General features: G+C 32.5%; 2 protein-coding genes across 3 annotated transcripts; both read left to right on the top strand.

The window, feature by feature from the left end:
- Positions 1-684: 684 nt before the first annotated feature.
- LOC143044820 (monocarboxylate transporter 9-like) lies at positions 685-10,967 on the top strand. Of its 2 annotated transcripts, none has more exons than XM_076216999.1 (3): positions 685-868; positions 8,667-10,057; positions 10,425-10,967. In XM_076216999.1, the coding sequence occupies exons 2-3, from the start codon at positions 8,674-8,676 to the stop codon at positions 10,556-10,558; spliced, it is 1,518 nt and encodes a 505-aa protein (XP_076073114.1). In that variant the 5' UTR covers positions 685-868; positions 8,667-8,673; the 3' UTR covers positions 10,559-10,967. The 2 variants fall into 2 exon arrangements, with proteins under 2 accessions (XP_076073114.1, XP_076073115.1); XM_076217000.1 differs by lacking the exon at positions 685-868 and adding an exon at positions 5,526-5,547.
- A 4,694-nt stretch (positions 10,968-15,661) lies between these two features.
- Positions 15,662-18,729, top strand: LOC143044819 (monocarboxylate transporter 7-like). Its single transcript, XM_076216997.1, has 2 exons — positions 15,662-15,725; positions 17,469-18,729. The coding sequence occupies exons 1-2, from the start codon at positions 15,709-15,711 to the stop codon at positions 18,631-18,633; spliced, it is 1,182 nt and encodes a 393-aa protein (XP_076073112.1). The 5' UTR covers positions 15,662-15,708; the 3' UTR covers positions 18,634-18,729.
- The last annotated feature ends 8,461 nt before the right edge of the window (positions 18,730-27,190 follow it).

The following is a 27,190-nucleotide window of genomic DNA, read 5'->3' as shown; positions in this document are numbered from 1 at the left end:
TCCATATGGAGTTGTATTAAAACATCAGAATACTAGCTCGCCCCTAAAAGGCTTTTCAAATCAGAAATTGAAAGTTCTTCATTATCCCCCCCCCCCCCATATTCCTTTTTTACACCAGAAAATTAAATGGTAGCTCCCTTATTGCCACTGTATATTAAAGATAACATTGCAAGTAACATATTGTAACAGATCACACTCACATATGATAAACTTGAAGTATATTATTTGAAATCATAAAAGGCAAACCTGTAATGTCTCTAGTTCTAATGTTTAACTTTATACATTGTGGTATACTTGAGGCAGCTAGCAGTGGCGGATCCAGAAGGGGTTCAGGGGTTGGAACCCCTTCTTTTTTAGGGTTGATCAATGCATTTGACTTTGATGTGGGACTTAAAGTTGGATCTCCCTTTTTTTAATCCTGTGTTGGGAATCCCCCTTTTCAAAATGGCTGGTGGCTAGGAGCCTAAATCTATATACTACATTAAAATCTACAATGACAAAGCCATCTTTCACACACCAAGTAAGTTAGGATCAGTTAGTTTGTGATAAATTTGATACAGAATCAATTAAATAAAAAGAATTAAATCTAAGGATAATTTATAAATTTTTCCATGTCGACCCTCAACAATAAATTGTAATGTTTGCTTTCGAATTTATTTTATTTTAAAGTTTAGTCCATATAACATGTATAAAACATAATGTTTTGCTCTCTAGAGCTTTGAATCGATAACACACAACTAACAGTGATATATATATACACATTCTTCAAACGGTTTTCAAGCGATGTTAAGTACACATCGTGTAGTTGTGTTATAAATATGTAAACCGTAAAAAAGCAACCATGTGGAAATTGTAGTCGGATGATCAGGTAAATATTCCAATTTTTATCAACTTTCTTGTAATAAATTTTTATTGTACTTTCTTGCATGTTTGATGAGCTGGGTAAAAATGAAGTAACCAGTATAGTCTCTATTAGTTAAATAAAACTATCTTAAGCAACGTCATCACTTTTTTGTTGTGTACCGTTTCACCTGCCTTTTTATTAGAGTTTTGTTAGAATAGTGAGAAAGCTCCACATTGATTACTATTTATATACCATGTATATATCGATTTACCTGTGCGTCCGTTTGTCCGTCCGTAACAAATCCTTTCAGGATGAATAGGAACTTTAATTAATATTAAATCCTCATGTCAGGCATACATTGTCAATAGAAATTAAACGCATATTTATATTGGGGTGAAAAGATCAAAGTTCATGTCCGTTTTTGGTAGATCAGATTTAAAAAAAAAAAAAACGCTTTCAGATTTTCTTGCGTCCATTGATCAAACTTTCATATAAATCAGATCAAATCAAATCAATATTTATTGCACTTAACATTTACAGTATGTGTGTGGCTGTGTTTAATCACTGATTTATCTAATCCAGCGAGCGAAGGTACTTGGCTGACAGGACAAATTGTTTACCACACCCCACACACCCTTTTTTTTTCAAAAATCCAGTTTTTGGGGGTTTTATATTGATTTCAAATATTTTTTGCGTTTTTTATATTAAATGAACATAAATATACTTAAAATTACTCATGTTACTTGCTATTTACTATAAATTCCAAGTATACAATCCACAGCGATCACTGATGTATATATATATATATAACTATATAACTCGTCTTAAACATCAACCCAACAATGTTAGATCTGTAAAATTTGCTTTCGCAAATTTTTGTTCTTCCCTCGCCGGGATTCGAACCCATGCTACTGAGATATCGTGACACCAAATCGCCTGCACTGCAGCCGTCCCGCTAGACCACACGACCACCTGGGCTTCACATATAATAAAGCTTTCAGTGGCCGTGTGTTACCTTTCCTCGTCAGTTTAAATCTAGCGGCGTACTACAGTACATGATATATAAGGCATGGAGATGTTATTGTTACAGATCAGCTCAATTATCTATAGTAAAGGATCCTACACATTGATGCAAGAGACAGTCATAGAAAATAATTATATGAATAAGTACGTCTGAGTCAGTGACAACTCTACAACAGATTTATCCATCGGATCACCAGCAATGATATATATACATAGAAAACCAGTTGCGGATCCCCACTCTTTGTTTTTACGATCAATGCTTGTAAATAGGGGTCATATGGTTGGACCCTCCTTTTTATTCTGGATTGGAACCCATTTTAGAAATTTCCCGATCCGCCCCCGAGAGCCCAGTGACCGCTGTGAATATAGGAAACTACATGATAACACGTACATGAAAACATGTAGAAATTAACCGAAGTCTTGATTTTTTTAGGTGAAATCTCTTAAAAAAAGAGGGGTTTTTTTTATTGTATATTTGACCCAATACTTGGCAGGTAGGCATGCATGGGTAATGTTAACCGCCGTCCAAATATTGGTTATCAAGGGTGCTGTAAATGAATTTGGGGTTATGTAAAAGCTTTTAGAAATTATTTATTACAATTTCGATTTCTAAATTATTTTCCTTTTTTCGCCAATATAATTGAATGTATCGGTTTTTATGATTCGAGGATGATAGCCTGGTAAGCTGTACAAAATTTCCTACCCTCCCAAGGACATATATTACACAGAGTAGTCGTGTTTCCAATGAGTTTATACTATTGTTTGGTGGTTTTATTGGGTTTTTATACGACCGCAAACATTGAAAATTTTTTGGTCGTATATTGGTATCACGTTGGCGTCGTCGTCGTCGTCTGCGGCGTCCGAAGACTTTTGGTTTTCGCACTATAACTTTAGTATAAGTGAATAGAAATTTATGAAATTCAAACACAAGGTTTATGACCATAAAAGTAAGGTTGGGATTGATTTTGGTAGTTTTGGTCCAAACAGTTTGGGAATTAGGGGCCAAAAAGGGCCCAAATAAGCATTTTTCTTGGTTTCCACACCATAACTTAAGTATAAGTAAATAGAAATCTATGAAATTTAAACACAAGGTTTATGACCATAAAAGGAAGGTTGGGATTGATTTTCGGAGATTTGGTCCCAACAGTTTAGGAATAAGGGGCCCAAAGGGTCCAAAATTAAACTTTGTTTGAATTCATCAAAAATTGAATAATTGGGGTTCTGTGATATGCCAAATCTAACTGTGTATGTAGATTCTTAATTGTTGGTCCCATTTTCAAATTAGTCTACATTAAGGTGCAAAGGGTCCACAATTAAACTAAGTTTGATTTTAAAAATAATTGAATTCTTGGGGTTCTTTGATATGCTGAATCTAAACATGTACTTAGATTTTTGATTATTGGCCCAGTTTTCAAGTTGGTCCAAATTGGGGTCCAAAATTAACTGTGTTTGATTTCAACAAAAATAGAATTCTTGGGATTTTTTGATATGCTGAAACTAAACATGTAATTAGACTTTTTATTATGGGCCCAGTTTTCAAGTTGGTCCAAATCGTGGTCCAAAATTAAACTTTGTTTGATTTCAACAAAAATTGAATCCTTGGGGTTCTTTGATATGCTGAATCTTAACATGTACTTATAATTTTAATTATGGGCCCAGTTTTCAAGTTGGTCCAAATCGTGGTCCAAAATTAAACTTGTTTGATATCAACAAAAATTGAATCCTTGGGGTTCTTTAATAAGCTGAATCTAAACCTGTGTTTAGATTTTTGATTATCGGCCCAGTTTTCAAGTTGGTCCAAATTACGGTCCAAAATTAAACTTTGTTTGATTTCAACAAAAATTGTATATATGGGGTTCTTTGATATAGGTTTAATCTAACCATGCATGTATTTAGATTTTTAATGTTTGGGCCCCGTTATCAGATTGGTCCACATTGAGGTTTAAAGTGTCCAAAATTGAACTTTATTTGATTTCATCAAAAATTGAATTCGTGCAGTTGTTTTATATGCTGAATCTAACCATGTATTTAGATTTTGGATATTGGACCATAATAGGTAATGTCCAATTTAAAATTTAAAGTTTTTAAGTTTAATTTCTCAGACCACATTCATTATGTGTCAGAAACCTGTGTCGTGTCAACTATTTAATCACAATTCAAATTCAGAGCTGTATCAAGCTTGAATGTTGTGTCCATACTTGCCCCAATTTTCAGGGTTCGAACTTTGCGGTCGTATAAAGCTGCGCCCTGTGGAGCATCTGGTTGTTTTATTTTAAACCCATTGGGCTGCGTTGTTTCCGAATTTTTAACGAGACATGCACGTCATTGTTTAGATCAATGTATACCAAAAAGCTGTCGACGTATTAGATTACGAGAAGAAAATCATTCAATAGCAGTTCATTTCTGAAGACTTAGATTAAATACGATTTTCGTTTGATAGAAAATCTATATACGCGTTTTTATAGTGAAAATTTAACCATTAAAAAATATAAAACATATTTTTAACTTAAGGCGGTATGGGAGTCTAAAATAAAAATGATAATTTGTTCATACTTTGCCAAAACGTAGTATCTATTGATATATGTTGAAAAATGTAATAAAAACAAGAATGTGTCCAAAGTACACGGATGCCCCACTCAATCATTTTCCATGTTCCATGGACCGTGAAATAGGGTAAAAATCTAATTTGGCATTAAAATTAGAAAGATTATACTATAGGGAACATGTGTACTAAGTTTCAAGTTGATTTGACTTCAATTTTATCAAAAACTACCTTGACCAAAAACTTTAACCTGAAACTCCCACTTTCATTTTCTATGTTAAGTGGACCGTGAAATTGGGGTAAAAAAAATGTGGGGCATAATGATAGGTCACCACGCATTTTCTCAAGCTACAGGACGTGACAAAATGACTCATTTTGTATGGATTATACAGGGAAAAACACCATTTTGTGATTAGAAACTAAACAAAATGATAGAATTGTTAAATACTTCAGGAAAAGATAGCTTTCAGACAATGCTTTGAGCATATCAAACGAAAAGATAGGGTCACCGTACGTTTTTTCCGGCTAAAATACAAAATAGGAAAATTTTATGTAGAATCCTTCAGAAAATGCAGTTTTAGAGTTACCTCCCCTTGAAATGCCAATTAAAAAAAAAATTAAAAAAAAAAAACAAAACTAATCAGCATTTGCAAAAATATTAATATTTGTAAGTTATATTCTTATGAATTGGTTGTTTTAAATGCAAATTCACATTAAATATCACATTTTGCTAACTTGATACAAAATATGGACCTTTGGTTCTCTGTTTTATTACAATCCAAGATTGAGGAAGACACCCATACCACCTTAAAACGATTTTGAAGTATGATATGACTTTAATAACATCTTGAGATCTAGCTCTTATTTAATTTATAAATATTAAACATTCATCAGCATAAGTTTTGACAGCTTTTATTGTACCAACATTTATTGTAAACTCTTTGTGTAAATACTAAATGTTTCATTTATATTGATAAATATATTAAAGAAATAGCCATGTTATTACTGTTCTTAATCTCAAAGTCCCAATTAGGCCTTCAACACAAAGCAAAACCTTTCACCTCAATGCAAGTTTAAGACGGTGATGTTTTTTTTCCAGATTTCTTACCAACTCTGCATTAAAGAACAAAGCTATAGGGTAATATGAATAAAAAGAATCTGGCAAAGACATCAATTATTTACCTTGTGTATAAATCAAGAAAGAGATTTGCCAGCAATTAAAATCTGTTCAAATTTTAAGTACAAGACATTTTAATTAGAATATACATCATACTACCCCCCTTTTTTCTACTGGCTCCATTATTAGCCTTTAATCATCCGTCCGACCGTTATTTCTCATAAAATCGTTTAACATAAAGCTCTTATCCTCGGTATAGGATTGCTGTCCATCATGTGTTGTTGATCATTTTGTTTCAGTAATGTTTTAGTGTAGTTTTAGATGTTTTTTTTTAATTATCCTAAGGGGCCAATTGAAAGAAATCTATCATACTAGATATGATTGTTTGTCACCATTTGTAGTTGACTTTATTATACCGACCATTTTTACGAGACTGCATTATTCACATTTGTCAGATAGTCAAATTGATTCTGTGTCTTAATGGTCTTTTACGTTTACCAATCACACTTCTCCCCCGTACTTTAAAAACAATATTATTTAATTTGATAAAACATGTAACCTAAGTCCTTATTTAGCTACTTTACAAATTTCGTCTTATACTTGTTGTTCAATTCCAAAGTTCCTTTTATACTAGTATTTAGAAGTCTAGTATAATATGTGCATTTTCCGTATGTTTACCTTTTATTGATTGATGGTTGCTTTGAGTCCAGTAGCGTGCAGAGAGCCTGACGAGGCATCAGATTTAAGGGTGTCCTTAGGTGAGGTTAAGGATTGTATAAACATTTTTCCCTACAACACTGTGTTTCACCCTATATTACCTTTTTTCATAGAACACATCAATGGTTCATAATAAGGTCAGGGCCGTAACCAGGGGTTGAATTCAGGGGAGGCATGGGTTTGGGGCCGCCGATTGAGGCCCCTTAGATAGGGGGTTGGGGGCACAGCCCCGGCGGATTTTTTTCCACAATAAAATGGCTAAAAATTACCTGTTTTCCTTAAGACTCCTCAGTATTGCTTGAACCTGGGAGCAATTTTTATGCAAAAACAAACTGAGATTGCTGTTAGGGGTTAGCCAAGGCTGTGTCTTGAAAGCCGTACTTTGAACTATAATCATTAACATTAAATATATTGTGACCGCCGATTTTCTCTCTCTCTCAATAAAATGGCTTAAAATTACCCGTTTTCCTTCGATTTCCTTACTTTACGACTCATCAGGAAGACTTGAACATGGAAACAATTTGTTTTGCAAACGATTATTATCTGTTTTTAAAGATATTTTTGTTAAAAATCAAACTGGTAAGTTAAAAAAAATTATATAGGCCTAAAGCAAGATAATCAGTAGAACGCAAGATATTTTTTTTTTATCGAGGACCTTGAATTTCAATATCGTAGAAAGCTGAACAGACATGTATAGAACTACAACGAATGTGAGTGTTTTACTACTAAGGCATTTACCATAATGTTCTCGTACGATCGGGAGACGTAAGTTGTCTGACTAGACACGTTACAAAAATATCCAACAGCTGATTCAGCCGGTAACGAATTTCCGATACCATAAAAGATTCACAATACAAAGGGAACTGCCTCTGCTTAATTGAGCCCCTAAATAAATGTGATTAGTTTTATTTAAAATTGTGGAAAGCCAAGTTTATTATGCGTTCTCGTACAACATAGGAAATATTGAATAACAGATGGAAGGCCACATAACACAAAATACTGAAACAAATACTAAAATGGTTCACCGTTTCGATCAAAAATCCGGAAAATGACAGATACATCACATATCATGATATCACTGTTAACACTGTAAACATGTGTATTCAAGTTCTTCGTGTAGGACTACATATTGTTAATATTTCATTTAATAACATTTTTGGTGTAGAAAATTCAGGGGAGGCAGTTGCCTCGCCTGCCTCATAGGTAGTTACGGCCCTGAAGGTCATTACCAACATATAAGCAGTTGCTAGATTGTTTTACTTTTGAGACCAAAATAATACCAATTCCGAGACAAACTTTTCCCGCCATTTAAAAAATAATCATATATCTTAGAAAGGAGTTCCATATTTTAAAATAAACTATCAATGTGTTTAAGCTCATTTTGTTCCTTCAATATTATTCTTTTCTGACATAGAGTATCAATTTTAGATTATTTTTTTTATTTCATCAAAGTACATCTTTAACCGTCCCAAATCTAACTGGACGTGGCTGATTACTTATACATCCCGCACAGTCAAACGGATGCCCTACTTTAGCACGGGATTTACTGCCGGTCAGAAGAATAACAATGTGACCATATTTTTATTAACAAGTTATCATTAAGGACAAACGCTCGAAATTCAGTTTATAATATATGTTCTTGCAGTACACACAATTTTGTTCATCGTTTAATATGAGACGAGGGACATCTTATTAAACCAAGAGTTCCAAATGGTGAAGTTGAAATTATCCCTTCGTAAATTTTACGGACGCCATCACGAGTTGGTTGACCGTTATGGAATAACCGTTTCACAAATGATATCGGATATGTTCCTTAAATCGTAACTATAATCACCTTGCCTTTCATGAATGTGACCTATCGAATAAGACTATTTACCGGCTTTGTTATAACATAAGCAAAATGACGGGTGCCAATTGTGGAGCAGGATCTGCTCACCCTTCCGGAGCACCTGAGATAACCCCTAGTTTTTGGTGGGGTTCATGTTGCTTATTCTTCAGTTTTCTATGTTGTGTCATGTGTTCTATTGTTTTTCTGTTTGTCTTCTTCCATTTTTAGCCAGGCGTTGTCAGTTTATTTTTGATTTATGAGTTTGACTGTCCCTCCGGTATGTTTCGTCCCTCTTTTGCTACGAGTGACTAATCGTGTATATAAAAAAATCAACTTTATTCATTTTGTTTCGAAAACTTTTTCTGCTGTAACAGATGAATTTGGTGACGGAAATGAATGTTTATTGTACTTATTGTTCTCCGTGAAATTAAATACAAACCTTCAATTCAAACGAACTAGTGACCATGTATAGTTGAACAGAATTTAATCAAACAAATTGATAAAAAAAAAAAGAATCAGTACATCCATGCGACAGCAATTTCCATGCTTAAAATATATTTTAATTTTAAATATATCTTTTTCTGATTATATTTAGATTTTAAATGGGAGAAGAATGCAGCGATGATACAGAATCGGTGACTACATCAATACGGAATGGTAAGGTCAAACCTCCGGACGGCGGATGGGGTTGGGTGATTGTGTTTTCTGCATTTATGATCAACGTGATAACTGACGGATGTTCTTATTCGTTTGGAGTATTGTATGTATTTCTTCTGGACTATTTTCAAGAATCAAGGAGTACAACTGCATGGATCGGATCCGTATTTTGTGCTGTTCCTTTGCTTTGTGGGCCAATTGCAAGTGTCATTACAAACCGACTCGGTTTTAGAAAAGCGACTATAGTTGGTGGACTGATTACTGCCATGGGCTTCATATCAAGTGCCTTTGTCCATTCCGTAAGTGCTATGGCGGTGACATATGGTTGTATAGCCGGTCTGGGTATTTCTATGCCTTATTTGAACTCAATTGTTGTGGTTGCGATGTATTTTGAAAAGAAAAGGACTCTTGCAACAGGAATTTCAGAATGTGGCGCCGGCATTGGAACGTTGATTTTCGCTCCTTTATACGAATATCTCATTATGTCATATAGTTGGCGTGGTGCTGTCCTGATTATTGGTGCTATTTCTTTAAACATTGTAGTCTGTGGTGCTGTCTTTAAACCTCTTGACGGTCCTCAAGAATATAATGAAGTTCAAGATTCAGACTGTGATGATAGAACATTTACTGATCAAGGGGATCATGGTGCTGTTGAATTACTTCCAATCGACGGTGGTTTTGTAGTAACACAATTTCTTAAATCGCAAGATATTTATAAGTCAAATCCTAGTCTCGTTTTGGAGTCTAATTCAGTGTTGGGGGAGTCTGTTGCCACTTCACCGTCTATAGTTAGAGCAGCTGTTAGCTGTCATGATCTCCGTGAAACTACAAAGTCTCCATGCAAACGAATGAACAAACCCTTAATTGACATTTCTATCTTTACAAATGCACGTTTTGTTATGTTTACATTCTCCAGCATTATTCTGTATTTTTGGTATGACGTGCCTTACGTATTCACTGTTGACCGAGCTAAGAATTTTGGCATTACAGAAAAGAGAGCTTCGTATATGGTTGCTGTAATCGGAATCTCACACACTTTGGGAAATCTACTTTATGGTTTCCTTGGTGACAGGAAGCAAATAAATCGACGATATCTATATAGCGGAAGTTTGTTATTGACAGGTATAGTTTTAACTATAGTTCCAATATTTACAACGTTTCTTCCTTGCACAATACTTGCCGGACTTTTTGGACTCTTGTCTGCTTCTGCCGAGGCACTTACTTCCGTGATAATTGTAGACATTTTGGGAATAGATAAACTAACTGATGCCTATGGAGTTGTAATGTTTCTTCAGGGAGTGTCTAATTTAGTCGGGCCACCAGTAGCGGGTAAGTTTTTATAAAATTTTACGCAAGCGTAATTTAATTTCAATTTAATCCTTAGCTAGAGATGGATAACGCACGTATTGTGCGTGTTAAGTTGTTTAAAGGAAAAGGATGTCAACATTGAAAGTGAAACAAAGGTAAATAATTTGATTTACTGATTCGTCCAAAAAAAAAATCATTCTTATACAGGTAAAAACGAAGATTAACATATATTTTTAATCTATTATATGAAATTAAAAAGACCTAGTATAATCCAATTACACGAGTTCACTTTCTATTTAGACCTATAGTTTTGCTTATATCGTTATATAGTTTATATGATCATTTTACCCTTTTACTAGAGTAGTTATTATATATTTATTTATTTTAGGATGGTTATACGACACGTCTGGTAGCTATGACAAAACATTTTATTCCGCAGGCAGCTGTATCGGTATTTCCGGTATCATTGTGTTGCTTACATCTTTTATAAAACAGAAGAAAGAAACACGCCAAAATGATTAAAATATGTACGGAAAACAAGCATGAAATCAGTTGAAATGAGTACAAATTTATGAAAGACAAGAACCAAAGGAATTGAAAAAAAACAACCTAGCCGAAATAATTGAGCAATTTGATAGTACTATATATATGGTAATCAAGCTGCAACATAATTTGAAGTTCATATCCTTCTTAATTTATAAGGAGAGCAGAAAGAGAGAAAGAGAGAGAGCTGATAGTGTCTTCAGTATTTCTATTTTTATTTATTAATAATGAATTATTTTTTTTAATCGTTTAAACATTATGCTGCAATTATATGACAAAAGTTATGCAAATTCAGGAAAATGTATGTTTTTAATGTTTTAAACATTATGTAGCAATTATATGACTAATGTTATGCAAATTCAGTAAAATTTTATTTTTATTAGATGTATCATGATTCTTAGTCTTAATCCTTTCAGTTTCGAGGTGATTTTACTGTCTGGTTTGTAGCTTTTTATGATCAAAATCCAGAGCTAAAATTGAAAATATTTTTTTTCTATATTTTTGATATTTTTCTGATAAATTGACTAAAAAATTTTCAATACATTCTACAGATTCAGTTTCCATTCATCAACAACTTAGTCATGGATTTTCACGAAAATTGATAAGAATGATTTTTAGAACAACAAAAACCCAAGGTTTCCAGTAAAACAGATGCATCAAGATTCACAAATAAATTGAATCACAACAGAAACAATAGTTTTACCATAGTTCTATCGTTTCAAATTAAATTGAATGATTAAATCAAGAAACTGTAAACAATGAAATAGCAGGGAATAATTCTACACCATGCGTCAAACCAAATGAATAGTTTGTGACAATAAGTTATAGCGTGGTTGTGTATTATGTGTATATGTCTAAATAAAGGAAAACGTAGTAAGTCATAAATCGAGTGAGAGAAAAAATCTGGGGTTACAAACTAAAACCGAGGGAAACACATCAACTATAAGAAAACAAATAAACAACAGAAACACTGAAGTGCAACAAAAAACCAAACGACAATTTTACATACACAGAAACGAACTATAAGATAACAACTGCTATTTTCCTGACTTGTTACAGGACATTTAAGGGAAAATGGTGGGTCGAACCTGGTTTTATGGCTAGCCAAACCTCGCACTTTTATGGCAATGTTAAATATAACACTAAAAGGACAACATTGTATGACAGGACTAAAGTACAAATACTATACAATAATACTAAACTACTCATTATTGAATATTTTGTTACTCGCAGTTATCAACACTTCCGGTCACTTCAGCATTTTATCAGACACATTTCTCGACAGGGCAACACTTAAACGCAGGATTGCAGACAGTTCACTAATTTACTCTACATAACAACAGAAAAGTCCAAGCCTAAGTCAAAACACATGGTAAATGTAAATTATATGCAATTCATTCAATCATGCATGGTCAGCTTTACAATATGATTGATAGTACGAAAGTAAGCATCATATTTAGAATAAAACAATGAGTATAGCATTTCAGATAACAGGTACGCAAATTGGCAATCTCATGGATAGCTCTCAGAAACTAAGCATCTTCAGCTATTATAGGAAAGGAATGTCAATTTGACAAATAAAGACAACAGTAGTATACCGCTTTTCATAAATCGATTGAGTGAAAACAAGTTCGGGTTGCACACTAAAATCGAGCGAAACACATCAACTATAAGAGGAAAACAACGAAACAACAGAAACATGGAAGTACAAAAAAAAGCAAAAGACAATGCAACATACATAGAAACGAACTATTAACTTACAACTGCCATATTCCTGATCGACTATGTACAAGACATTTTAAGAAAAATGGTAGTTTGAACCTGGTTTGGTGTTTGCCAAATCTCGCGCTTTATGGCAATGTTAAATATACCACTAAAAGGACATTACATGGCATGACATGCCAGGAATACATAATTGAAGGTGAAAAACGGTTAACCCATTTGTTTGACTGACTCGATCCACTTAATATAAAATCTTATAAATGATGATAAATAAATTTCTTTAACCTTTAATGAGAAATCAAACAGACAGAGAAAAATCCAATTGCACGTATTCGTTATGTTTTTATATCTGATTCTTTGTTGTCGGCAGACTTCAGAGGTCATCTTGATGCTAATTAGATGACATGAAATGCAGATACATATTATCTGGTGCATGCATTGTAAATGTTAACAGTTTAAACATACATTTGAGTAAGTTAATGTAAGGATTTGAGTCAAATCGGTGCACATGAATTTGACAAAAAATGCCCCTGCCATTCAAGCATATTGAATATCTTCAAACATGGTTGACTTTAATTGCTTATATCTACTTCATTGCGTAAACCCCTGAGGGAAAATATCTTCAAAGCGATTAAAGTTTTTAATAAGTTTTTGTTTTTAACAAAAGTGGTTTGCCGTCTAAAGCTTTTTAGAGCACAAAGCACACAACTTAAAATTACCAATGCTTACTACCCTAAGCGTAACAAAAAATTGCAGAGCAGGTGTAAAGATAATAATAATTATCAATATCAAATTTGAATAAAAAACATCTATTTTACAGGTTCATGTATTGCATTTCTTGAACACAAATAATCATTAATTGATTACATTTCTTCACATTTGTATTTAAACTTTAGCCTAAAAACTAACTCTTTAAAAAAACAGCACCTTAGAATGGAACATCAAGTGGGTGACTTAGCATGTTGTCTTTCGGGAGAGAGGGGCAAAAATCCTTGGTTGCGGGCAATGATTCCTTTAGCAAGAATATATCTACCCACATTGAACTGTAGTTTCATTAAGTAAACAATCAATGTCAGTTTTTAATTCTTATATGAAAAAAACAATACATCTTTATTAAACAATTGTCTTATATTTAATGCCAATTGAAACAAGTATTTGGGTGTACGATTGCATTTTTTTTTTTTTTAAAGAAAGCAACTTGTTTGAACGTTGGTGGATAGTTGTGTCATCGATAATCAAGTAGCAACTTTACCTGACCATATAGGAAAATAGGTATTTAGTCGGATCTTAACACGTACTTGTGATTTGGTTAAAACCGGTCTTGTTCAAAATATACGAAGAAATGTCGAAATGTTCAGGACTTAATTAAATCCGTATTTCGGTAGGATGGTGCAAGCATACGATTTTTTATGCGTCTTACACTTTGAGAAGCGAATAATCTTCAACTACTTTATTCAAATATTGTGTAAAAACGTTAATTTTGAGCTATGAAAGTCAAGTGGCTCGAGTATTTTTCTGAGGAAGTTTTAAAAAATTGCAAAGAAATATTTTTACATTGGGTTAGCTTTCATTAGTCTTAACTATCTATAGATTAACAACTTTTGGTTATATTTATAATTTAGAATCATCATTGAAGGTGGGGGACGATTTCGCAGATAATTAATTATATTGATGTACCATTTGTATGCAAGAGTGACATTTCATTGTATTATGTGCCAATTCGAAAAAGTTATGCGAGTATTCTCTCCCCTTAACAGGTTCATTATTTTATAATTAAGTTTAGGTTTCTGATATAATTTTGAATAATTACAAAATGTATCATTTCAATATATTTCAGTTTTTGTTATTGGTGTATCAAAAACATTGATGTACGAATATAATTTCATAAATTTGAAACGTTTAAAATGATTACATACCAATATAAAGAACAGTTCATCATTTTTGAAAAAGACTATGAACGAAAATCGATTTATTCATTCACCACGTCTCAGTCATTACAGCTGAACGGACGTGCTGGGCCAGCTCTACTTTACCCGCTATCTTCGATGAGGGTTTACAGTTAGATATCAACGACTTACTACTTAAGATGACAGAAACCAATCCATGCCGTACAGATAGACGTAGCGGTTGGCGTACCCGCGTTAACATGCACTCCAAAACCATTGTATCATGGGGAGTGTTATGCCGATTAACGTCCGAGGGCTGTATCCTAGGCTGTTGGGTGATACGACCTTCATTTCACTGCCTCACGGCTTTGGTCCTGATAACGCTTCCTGTCATCTTTTGAACTACGTCCGAGATCATCTACCAGTACTCCATCATCGAGGCTAGCGGGCTGCCAAGCTGACCAAACTGGCCCTGAAAGCAGCCGTTAGTGAAGAAAAAACAACAAAATAGTCAAAAACCAAAAACAACTCACCAAAACCAAGATGGCGGCCTCCATATTGCGACCTCCACTACTTGTTCCTGACCCATGGCTCCAGAATATTTAAAGCTCACCAAACGCCTTCGGGCACCGAGCCGACCGTGCGAGGGCTGAAAGGCCAGTCAAGGTCGTTAAACACCACCACATATATCGATTTATTTACCTTCCCTTGGTGACAGATTGATTGGGAAATGAACCAGCGTAATATAATGGTAATCACAGAGAGGGACCAGCAAGCAATTTTTAATTGTAGCTTATTCAACGTTAAAACAATTTTCCACTATAAACGAATGTTACTTTATACAAATACAAGGACTTTGTTAGCTAAATCTACAAATTTTATTAGATATTATGATTTTTTATTGCAATAGATTAATATGCTAAATCAAGCATAGTTCATATTCTTTTATATGTTTTTTTTTTTTTTTTTAAATTTGATATACAATACAATATTAACAGATCAATTTATAAAAGAGCCATTCTTAAAGGTGTTATGAGAGACTGTACAAACACATATTAAAATACATTTATATTACATCTATAACATATATCTATATATCTTAGCATAAAACACCATACTATTAAAAATAATTATACAAATGAAAACAAACAAAATTATATACACTTATTACGAGTATAAAATACACTTTCTCTATAAAGTACTTCATGGCAGATTTTGGCTGTAAAATAGCAAACTCTATCATCATGAAACATAAATAAAAACTTTTCCTCATTACTTAAATTACTATTATATAACAACACAATTGAATTGAAATGTTATTTTAAAATGACACACATTTTTTAAGAACGATTAAATTATTTATCATATGATTTGACAGCATATATTGTATTACCATTTACATTTTTTTTATATGACAATACACTTTTCAATTAATTTGCTAAGTCATGTGACTTTAGGTCTTTTTTTAGCTTTGTAGTAACCATATTGAACCGTCATTTTGATCCAATACTTTTTACGGAAATGCATCAACCATTGGAGTAAGTTCCTTATATTTTGGTGTGTTTTTTTATTCAAGCTAAAACATTACAAATTTCACATAGAAGTAATAGTTAATAACTCCTAATACAGAATAACTTGTCTATTTATATTAAGAAAAACATATTTCCAATTCAAAAGTCTAAATATGTAATCAGGAAGTTTATATAATCCCTAGCAATATCTTCCTTGATTTTATAAAATCCCCAATTATTTCAAAAAATAATCATTTTTATAAAATCTCCAATTATTTCAAGGCTTTCTCAAAATCATTGAAATTTTGCGGTAACATATACATCCCTTTAGCAACATATTACATTAAAAATGACAAAGAAATGACCCTTCAAATATATTTGTGTTGTAACGTCAGTTTTGGCTAAAATTTTCAATAATTCATTACAGTTTTTAACATAATTTTCTTTGGTCACTACCCCTGATCCAGAAAGGCTTCATGACTAGGGATTCTATATCATCATTGACAATTTTTGGCTTCAGAATATTTTGGATCCAAAGGTTACGGACTATATGGTTTACTCAAGCTTTCAGGTCTGAAATAATTAACGAAATCATCATTGTTTTTGACAATATATCAAATATTTGAAAATATCACGACTAGAATATACTCTAACGAAGCGATTTGTTCAACCTAGTATTAAAGCAACTAAATAATTGCTATTTTGAAATATTATGAGAAAGTTAAATTCAAGGTTACAACCAGTGGCTTAAGGATCACATACCTTTTTTACCTCAGGAATAGATTACCTTAGCTGTATTTGGCAAAACTTATAGGAATTTTTGGTCTTCAATCTTCTTCAATTTCGTAATTTATTCGGCCTTTTAAATATTTTCTATTTGAGCGTCACTGATGAGTCTTTAGTAGACGAAACGCGCTTTTGGCTTAAGTGTAAAATTTTAGTCCTGGTATCTATGATGAGTTTATTTATACCAATTAGCTGATATTATTTTCAAATGATTACGAGGAAAACACAACAAACATCTTTCCTGAACTGTTCACTGACCATTTCTAAAATCATAGTATTCCTTAAACTATTATATTTCTTGAATACAGAATAATTATATACACACCTTTTCAACTTTTTTATCTTATGATTTGTTGATTAATCTCATCAAATTTAGAAATTTTGTATACCCATCAAATTGTAAAAACCCTATGTTTACTTTCATATAACTGGGAGTTCGATTGATTAATTATTGTTTGCTTAACATCCAGTGGCAAATATTAAATGTATGCTCAAGACGAGAACAAATTAACTATAAATAACCTTAGTGGTTGCACATCCCACACAGCAGAACTGACGCCCTACTCTTGCAAGGGGTCGGAAGCAGACAAAGTCACCATACTTCTATTCCAGTGATCTATGGCAACAAAATCTCGATATACACTTTATAATGTAATTATGTTCCTGTTGTACACCATGTACACCTTGTTACTGTCGACACAGAATTTTATTCATCAATTACACAGGTGGTGGCAGGGGACATTTTGCTAAGACAAACAAATCATATCAATCTACTTTATTCGTATTACATGTTTTTCAAAATCAAGTGAAATATAACCACTCTTTCTGTAGTAACGTAACTGCAATTGTAACGCATTTATTGTACACGTATAATAAATATGTAGTATACGGAACAAGTAAAGAAGACAAAATAAACCAATACATCCATTTCACACCCTAAATATGTTTCATTAATAAACCTATGATTTCTGTTTATACAAATAGATTTGAAATGACAGAAGAATGCAGCGATAAACCAGTCCCAGTATCAAAATCAATACGGCGTGGTAAGGTAGAAGCACCGGACGGCGGATGGGGTTGGGTTGTTGTATTTTCTGCTTTGATTATCAACGTGATTACACTTGGTTGCTCTTATTCGCTTGGGGAATTGCATGTCAGTCTATTGGATTATTTTCAAGAATCAAGGAGTAAAACTGCAAGGATCGGATCGATATTTGTTGCCGTTCCATTGTTATGTGGACCAATTGCAAGCTTTGTAACAAACCGAATTGGTTTTAGGAAAGCGACTATAATTGGTGGACTGATTACTGCCATAGGCTTGATATCAAGTACTTTTGTCAATTCCGTAGAGGCTATGGCGGTAACATATGGTTTTATAGCCGGTCTGGGTATTTCGATGCCTTATTTGAACTCGATTGTTGTGGTTGCGATGTATTTTGAAAAGAAAAGGACCCTAGCTACAGGAATTTCACGTTGTCGCGCCGTAATTGTAACTCAGATATTCGTTCCTTTATATCAATATCTCATTATGTCATATAGTTGGCGTGGTGCTGTCATGATTTTAGGTGCTATTTCTTTGAATATTGTAGTCTGTGGCGCTGCCTTCAAACCTCTTGAAGGTGCCAAAGAATATATAAAAGTTCAAGATTCAGACTGTGATGATAAAATATTTACTGAACAAGATCACGTGGACCATGCGATTGAATTAACTCCTATTGACGAGGATTTCCTAGTTTCAAAGTCTCTTAAATCGAAAGACAATTATAAGTCCAATCCTGTTAGCTGTCATGATTTCCGTGAAACTACGAAGACTCCATGTAAACAAATGAACAAACCGTTGTTTGACATTTCAATTTTCACAAATGTACGTTATGTTATGTTTGCACTCTCTGGCTTTATTCTGTATATTGGATATGACGTACCCTACTTATTATATGTAAACCGAGCTACAAGTATTGACAATACACAAGAAAGAGCTATGTTTATGGTTGACTTAATGATATATTTGCATACCTTTGGAATCTTGCTGTATGGTTTCCTTGGTGATAGAAAGCAGATAAATCGACGATATCTATATAGTGGAAGTTTGTTATTGACAGGTGCAGTTGTAGCTATAGTTCCGTTATTTACCACTTTTCTTCCATTATAATACTTGCTGGACTGTTTGGACTCTTTTCAGCTTCCACCGAAGTACTCACTTCTTTAATAATTGTAGATATTCTTGGGATAGATAAACTTTCTGATGCTTATGGAGTTGTAATGTTTCTTCAAGGAGTATCTTCTTTAGTCGGACCACCAGTAGTGGGTAAGCTTTAAAAAAAAATTGCTTCAAGCGTAATTTAATTTATTTCACTATTGTCTATATGACGCCGGTCTTCTTTTTTTCCTCGTGAGGAAATAATGTTTTTGGGAACAGAACAAGTTTCATGAGCCCTCCCTCTCTTTTCCAAAATCCGTTATCTCTTGGGTTTCATTTAATGTGAATTAATTTCACGTTTTTCTGTATAATGTCAACATCAATATACTAGAAATAACTTGTATCTGCTACTTATTATCAATTAAAAGTGGTCACTGATAATTAATATATCGAATGTAAACTTGGAATGGATAGTAAATAGCAAATTATAAGTTATTTCTATTTATGTTTACAAAATACAGAATAAAGTGTAAATAATTGCATATAATTGAAATAAATAGTAAACAAAATAATAACGAATAATAAGAAATTGTTGTCCCCCGGTACAGTCCCGTATCTATGGAAAAAAGATTACAACTGGCAATTAAAAAAAAAAGATACAGGTCAAAGACAAGACCAGACCAAAGTCAAATGGCTGGAATAAATATTTTTAGACAAACAGTAGTTCATAAAACACAAGATAGAATATCAAATATGAAATATGGCCCAACATTTATTTATATATATATATATATATATATATATATATATATATATATATATATATATATATATATATAATGTGAATAAGAGAGCCCAGGTGGTCGTGTGGTCTAGCGGGACGGCTGCAGTGCAGGCGATTTGGTGTCACGATATCTCAGTAGCATGGGTTCGAATCCCGGCGAGGGAAGAACCAAAAATTTGCGAAAGCAAATTTACAGATCTAACATTGTTGGGTTGATGTTTAGACGAGTTGTATATATATATATACATGAATTTGGTGAACTGATATGAACCGAAAGGGTAAACAGTTTGGACTGCATTAATCATAATTACCATCGGGTTCAATTTTTAGACGAATCAATATAGAAGTGTCAAGTTAGCTAGGTTGGGATTTTAAATGTAGACAACATACATATCCTGACTCTGTTGTGATCCTGATGAATTCATGACAATTCGCTGCACTGTCCAATCGCCAAACTTTTAAAAAAATCACCCAACTCTTCACTGCCGATTCGCCCCACTTATGAAAAAGGCCAAAATCCCGTTGAATATAGGTCTACCAACTCTCCCCACTTAGGACAAGGTTAAATACCGTGGAATATAGGTCTGCAAATTCACACCACTTATAAAAAGGTTAAAGAACTAAAATGTCCTGTCAAACAGTTTAGTTACCTTTTTTTAAAAGTGTGCTTACAACATACATGAACATGATTGAAAAATTGTTCCGTCTTCTGTTATGTATATAACATTGTGAGGGAAAACCACACCAATGAGGTCATTCGTCCAAGCCGTCCCATTTTTCAGAACCTACCATATTTCTTATGTTTCGACTTTGAATTGTTGTCATCTTGATTTGCATATTTGAACGTTTTTTACCAGTCTAAGTTCTCCAACTAAATAAAAATACCAAACAACGTAAAAGCGAATTCCATAAAACATGATTCATGCTGATTTATAACGAGTTTTAATTGATTGATTGATGATTCATTAACGCCGCAGCTGACAAGTTTCAAAACCTACAACTGCATGTGCATTCACTAATAAATAAATTTGGTGTATTTACTTTCTTCTGATTGGCAAAAAGTATTAGTTTCAATGTTGTCAATTTTTATGGCGACACGCCCACTCTGACGCGTTGTTTATTCATACGCCAACATGTGTGTACGTTGTTATTGTTAATATAAATAATATAAAAAGTTCTTTGAGCCTTAGTTTTGATAGAAATTTATTTATAATGCATGTCAATAATTTATTTTGAATTTATTGAACTATATAATTATTTTTTGACTCTTCACATTTTACACAATCCGCTTCGCGGATTATTCAATGTGAAGAGTCAAAAATTAATTTTATGGTTAAAAAAATTCAAAATAAATAATAGCCATTCATTAAATAATTTGATTGTAAATGTGTTGATCTGTTTTTCCTTAAATATTCTTTTTTGAAGTCACGAGGTGTTTTGCATATACACATTTATATATTATATTTATTTATTTTAGGATGGTTATACGACAGCTATAGCTATGACAAAACATTTTATTCCGCAGGCTGCTGTATCTGTATTTCCGGTATCATTGTGTTCCTTACATCTCTCAAAAGAACAAGAAAAAACGCTCCAAAATGATTAAAATGTATAAACGGAATTCGGAAAATAAGCATGCAATCAGTTTAAATGAGTAAAAACTCCTCAGATACCATAACCCAAGGGATTGCAGAAAACTGGAAACAATTGTGCCAAAATAATTGAATAATTGGATAGTACTATGTAAACAAATCAAGCTGCAGCTTATTTTCATGCTCAAATCCTTATTAATGTATAATAAGGGCAGAGAGAGCGCTTATATTGTGTATTTAGTATTTCTATTTGTTATTTAATGAATTATTTTTTTAATCTTTTAAACATTATATTGAAATTCCATGACACAGTTATGCAAAATTCAGGAACATTTATGTTTTTAATGTTTTAAACATTATGTTGCAATTATATGACAAATGATATGTGTGGAGACTTAAATGCAAGGACTGGGTCAGAATTAGATTTTATAGAGAATGATACATATGATCCATTTGCAATGGATGATGAAGAATATGAATATAATATTGGGTTACAGAAAAGGAAGAGTTGTGATAATAAAGTTGATGCTAGAGGCAAGCAATTACTTCAATTATGTATTACTTTTAAACTCAGAATACTGAATGACCGTATGTTGGGTGATTCAAATGGTAATTTTACTTGTTTTCAACCTAATGGCACAAGTGTGGTAGATTGTATTATTATGTCAGAAGATATGATTAAACATACTTTGAATTGTAAAGTATCAAATTTTATTCCCTGTTTTTCAGATTGCCATTGTAAGGTATCATGTATGCTGCTTGCCTCATATTGTCCTGTTTTTATAAATAAGAATGAAAATACTCAAAAGTTTCCAGATAAATTTAAATGGACCGACTGCTCAAAGGAAAAATTTCAGGATGCTCCATGACACCCATCTGGTAAACTTTATATTAATGCTTTTCTAACTAACAATTATCAAGATAAATCAAACATAAACTGTGCTGCTACTGACCTGCAGAATATTATTATTAAAGCAGCAAAAATGTCACTCAAATTCAAATCTAATAAATATAAAAAGAAAATTATTAATAAGAAAAAATGGTATGATCAAGAGATCTTTACAATAAAAAGAGAGAATTAAATATTAAGGCTAAGCATATGTCTGAAAATCCATATAATATTAATGTTAGAAATAACGATTTTAAACATTATAGAGAATTCAAAAAGTTAAAAAAAATATAAAAAAGGGAGTTTAAATCAAAAATTGTTAAACAACTTGATAATCTGCTAACTAAGAATCCAAAGGAATACTGGAACCTTGTAAATAAACTAAAGGGGAAACAGAAGAAGCTAGGGATGCCCCAGAAATTTCTATAAATAGCACCACATGGACAAAATACTTCCAAGATTTAAATTCTCGATCTGATACTAATAAATCAAAAATAAATCTATTAAATAACATGCTTGTTGATTAAGAAAAATAGAACATGTCAAATGTATAAGTTATAAAGTGACTAATCAGGAAATATTTAAATTACCAATTTAAAACCTGGAGAGGCATGTGGTCTAGACCTGATACTAAATGACATGCTTAAAGCTGGACAAACAGCCCTTATAGGCTGCATTAATAAACTGTTTAATTTAATATTTGCTCATAGTACTTATCCAAAGCTATGGCGTGAAGAATACTGTATACCTATACATAAATCAGAAGATATTATAAATAACCCTGAAAATTACAGAGGTATAGCTATAAATTCTTGTATTGGAAAGTTATTTAATGTTGTGTTAAATACAAGACTTTTAAACATTTAGATGAGAGAAATATTTTGACTTATTGCCAAGCTGGCTTCAGAAATAAATCAAGGACAACAGATCACATGTTTATCCTCAAATGCTTAATTGATAACTATACTTATTGTAAGGGAAGTAAATTTTATGCTTGTTTTACAGGTTTTATTGACTTTAAAAGAGCTTTTGATACTGTGATACACCCAGGTATCCTTATCAAAATGCTCAAGTCAGACATTTAGGGAAAATTTTACCAGTTAATTAAACACATGTATAAACTTTTAAAATAATCTAAGAGTAAAAGTGTGAAGCTCTTCAACAATTTTCGGTACTTATACATCTTCGGATTTCAAATGTTTGGCTTTGAGCGTTCCTGATGAAGGTAAATCCAGAAAAGCGCTTCGGACGCAATAAATTATAAAACGTGTTGTTTTCCATTTTTACATCACTGGGTCGATACCTCTGCTGGTGGACTATCAGTCCCCGAGGGTATCATCAGCTCAGTAGTCAGTGCTTCGGTACTGACATGATTTAACAAACTTTACTAAAATTGTCTGTTTATAAATTTTGAAATTATTATGAAACTAAGGTTTCAACTCCCTCAGGCAAAGTTGGCTTTAGATGAATTTGGCTATTTATTTTAGGTTTTTTTGACATAAGCTCTTCAACGATTTTCGGTACTTATACATCTTCGGATTTCAAATGTTTGGCTTTGAGCGTTCCTGATGAAGGTAAATCCAGAAAAGCGCTTCGGACGCAATAAATTATAAAACGTGTTGTTTTCCATTTTTGATAACAAACTAGGTCCATGTTTTAACTTTTATATTGGGGGATAGACAAGGGGATATTTTAAGCCCTGCCCTTTTCAATCTATTCATAAATGATCTACCTAACTGTTTACTTAATTGTCCTGATAGTGTAAAACTCAGCACTAGTCGCATATACTGTCTTATGTATGCAGATGATGTCATTGTATTTTCTGATTCTGCTGGTGGACTTCAAAAGCTCTTGAAGGCATTGGAATCATACTGTGATACCTGGTGCTTAAATGTAAACTTTAAAAAAAATAAAGTTTTAATTTTTAATAAAAGTGGACGCCACATAAAAGAACCATTCTATTCTAAAAATGAATTAATTGAAACTGTTTTCAAATATAAATACCTTTGACTTATATTCCAGTTAAGTGGCCTATTTAATTATGCAAAAGAAGACTTATTTAGTAAATCTTTTAAAGCTTCATATAAACTTAATAGATGTTATCTGGCTCAGATGCTAGTATTAAAACAAATTTTCATCTGTTTGACCATACCATTCAACCTATTTTGTATGATCAGAGATATGGGGAATGTTTAAAACCAACTCGGTTTCTTGTAAAAAAGATGCTACAAATGTACTTGAAAAAATATACCAGAATAATGTTGCTGATAAAATGAACTAAAGTTCTGTCAGCTTTTTTTAGGCTTAAATAATAAAAGTACAAATGTTGCTGTAGAATCAGAATTAGGTAGATTTCCTATATATTTTAATATTGTTGTATCTATGATAAGCTATCTGCATAGATTACATCATTGTAACTCAAATTTATTGAAAGAAGCGTTTTTATGTAACAAAGATATGCATGAAAATAACACTATGACATGGTATTCCTCTGTTAAATTTGTTTTACATAAGCTTGAATTGAAAGAAACATATTGTATTGATTATTCAATTAATAGATTGAAACAACGTATTATGAAAAAGTTAAAGACATTATTTTTAAAAGCATGGTTCAATGATAAAGATAATGTTAATGGAAAGCTAGATATATATTTTTCTCATAAAAGTAATTTCCAAATGGAAAAATATCTTGATATTCAAAGTTTTCAATCAAGACAAATTTTATGTAAATTTCTCATAAGTGCCCACCACTTGTGAGTAGAAAAAGAGCGACATAAGAACAAACCTATAGAAAGGTAACAGAGGACTTGTAATTTGTGTTCTCATAATGATATTGAAAATGAGTTTCATTTTTTGATAAACTGTCCATTGTATAATAAATGTCGGGGATCATTGTTTGCGCAAGCTCATGAGCACTGTCAAAATTTTAATAACTTAGACTGCAAATCAAAATTTTTATGGTTAATGACCACTGAAGATAAACATACTTAAAAAGTTAAGTATTTTTCTTATCCAGAGTTTTGAATTGAGATCCACAAATTCTGTTAATGGATAAATCTCTTTTAGTTTATCCATATATATATTTTAAATTCAAAAATTAAATTTAAATACACATTTCTCTATGTATGTGTATGCATATTTCATCTATTAATATGTAAATGCTTATATATGCATTAATAAACTGCAGTCAAATCTCTAAGGTGCTTATCATATTCTTGCAATTGTGAAAGAAATATAATTATGTACATAACTATCTAGTAATTGGTTGCTGTGTGTACATGGGAGAAAAACACCCTTATATCTAATCAGTTTGGGCTGCATTTCATTTTTATGCAGCTCAAGACACCGTATCTGTTAAAAAGGGAATAATCCTTACAGAAATTACTTTCTCATCCATGTGCATGCAATAACTGTTCAGTGTTCTATTGTCATGTATTTCATTTTATTATTTCATTGTTATAACACAAATCATTGTAATCATTGTATGAAATTTAAAAACCCGCAAGGGTCCATAATTGGATTAATAAAGTATTCTTATTCTTATTCTTATGCAAATTCAGTAAAAAACAATTTATTAGATGCTTTTAGATTCTCAGTTTTAATCCATTCAGTTTCACGGCTCTATTATGGTTTGGTTTATAGCATTTTATGATCATAATACAGAGTTAAAATTGAAATTAATTTTTCAATAATTTTGATATTTTTCTGATAAATTGACTGAAATTTTTCCAATACATTCTTCTTGATAGTCTTAGATGCATGATTTTTTTTTATTAGTTGTAAGTGGCTTTGAACTAGCTGTCAGTTAACTGCGAGTACTCTAAGATCTGTTCAGTGTCTTTTTGTTGTTGGTATGTACAACTACCCGGCCACCTCAACTTGTATTTTTAACTCACCTGACCTAAAGAGCCAAGTGAGTTTTTCTCATCACTTGGCGTCCGTCGTCCGTCGTCGTTAACTTTTACAAAAATATTCTTCTCTGAAACTACTGGGCCAAATTTAACCATACTTAGCCACAATCATCATTTGGGTATCTCGTTTAAAAATGTGTCCGATGACTCGGCCATCCAACCAAGATGGCCGCTATGGCTAAAAATAAAACATAGGGGTTAAAAGGTATATTTTGCCTTATAACCAAAGCATTTAGAGCAAATCTGACATGGGGTAAAAAATTTTATGAAGTGAAGATCTATCTGCCCTAAAATTTTCAGATGAATCGGACAATCTATTGTTGGGTTGCTTCCCCTGAATAGGTAATTTTTTGGAAATTTTTCCGTTTTCGGTTATTATCTTGAGTATTATTATAGGTAGGGAGAAACTTCAAACAGCAATAATGTTCAGCAAAGTAAGATCTACAAATAAGTCAACATGACCAAAATGGTCAGTTGACTCCTTAAGGAGTTATAGTCCTTTATAGTAAATTTTTAACAGTTTTCATTAAATGGTAAATTTTTACAAAACATGTTCCTCTGTATCTAAAGGGCCAAGTCTATATAGATAGAGAAAATTGTAAGTAGCAAGAATGTTCAGTATAGTAAGATCTACAAACACGTCACTTCACCAAAACACAATTTTGTCATGAATCCATCTGTGTTCTTTGTTTAGTATGCACATAGACCAAAATGAGCAACACAGCTTCTTGTTGTTCATCTGATGAGTTAAGCCTTTTTCAACTGGTTTCTTATAGTTTGTTCTTATGTTGTACTGTTATATCACTGTCCTATGTTAAATGGAGGGTTGGAATCCCGCTAACATGTTTAACCCCGCCACATTATGTATGTATGTGCCTGTCCCAAGTCAGGAGCCGTAATTCAGTGGTTTTCGTTTGTTATGTGTTACATATTTGTTTTTCGTTCATTTTTTTAAAATAAATTAGGCCGTTAGTTTTCTCGTTTGAATTGATTTACATTGTCATTTTGGGGCTTTTATAGCTGACCACGCGGTATTGGTTTTGCTCATTTTTGAAGGCCTTACGGTGACCGATAGTTGTAAATTTCTGTGCCATTTTGGTCTCTTGTGGAGGGTTGTTTCATTTGCAATCATTGCACATCTTCTTTTTTATATTTAGATCCTGTTTCCATTCATCAACAACTTAGTCATGGAGTTTCACGAAAATTGAACAGAATGATTTTTGAAACAAAAAAAAAAACAAAGTATCCAGTGAAACAAATGCATCAAGATTTACGAATAAATTGAATCACAACAGATACAATTGTTCTACTATAGTTCTATCGTTTCAAATGATATTGAATGATTAAATCGTGGCCCTGAAACTAACAAATATCAGGAAATAATTCTACGCAA

Source organism: Mytilus galloprovincialis, chromosome 9, assembly GCF_965363235.1.
Source record: "Mytilus galloprovincialis chromosome 9, xbMytGall1.hap1.1, whole genome shotgun sequence".
Classification (NCBI taxonomy): domain Eukaryota; kingdom Metazoa; phylum Mollusca; class Bivalvia; order Mytilida; family Mytilidae; genus Mytilus; species Mytilus galloprovincialis.
This window is presented reverse-complemented; position numbering and strand designations above follow the sequence as displayed.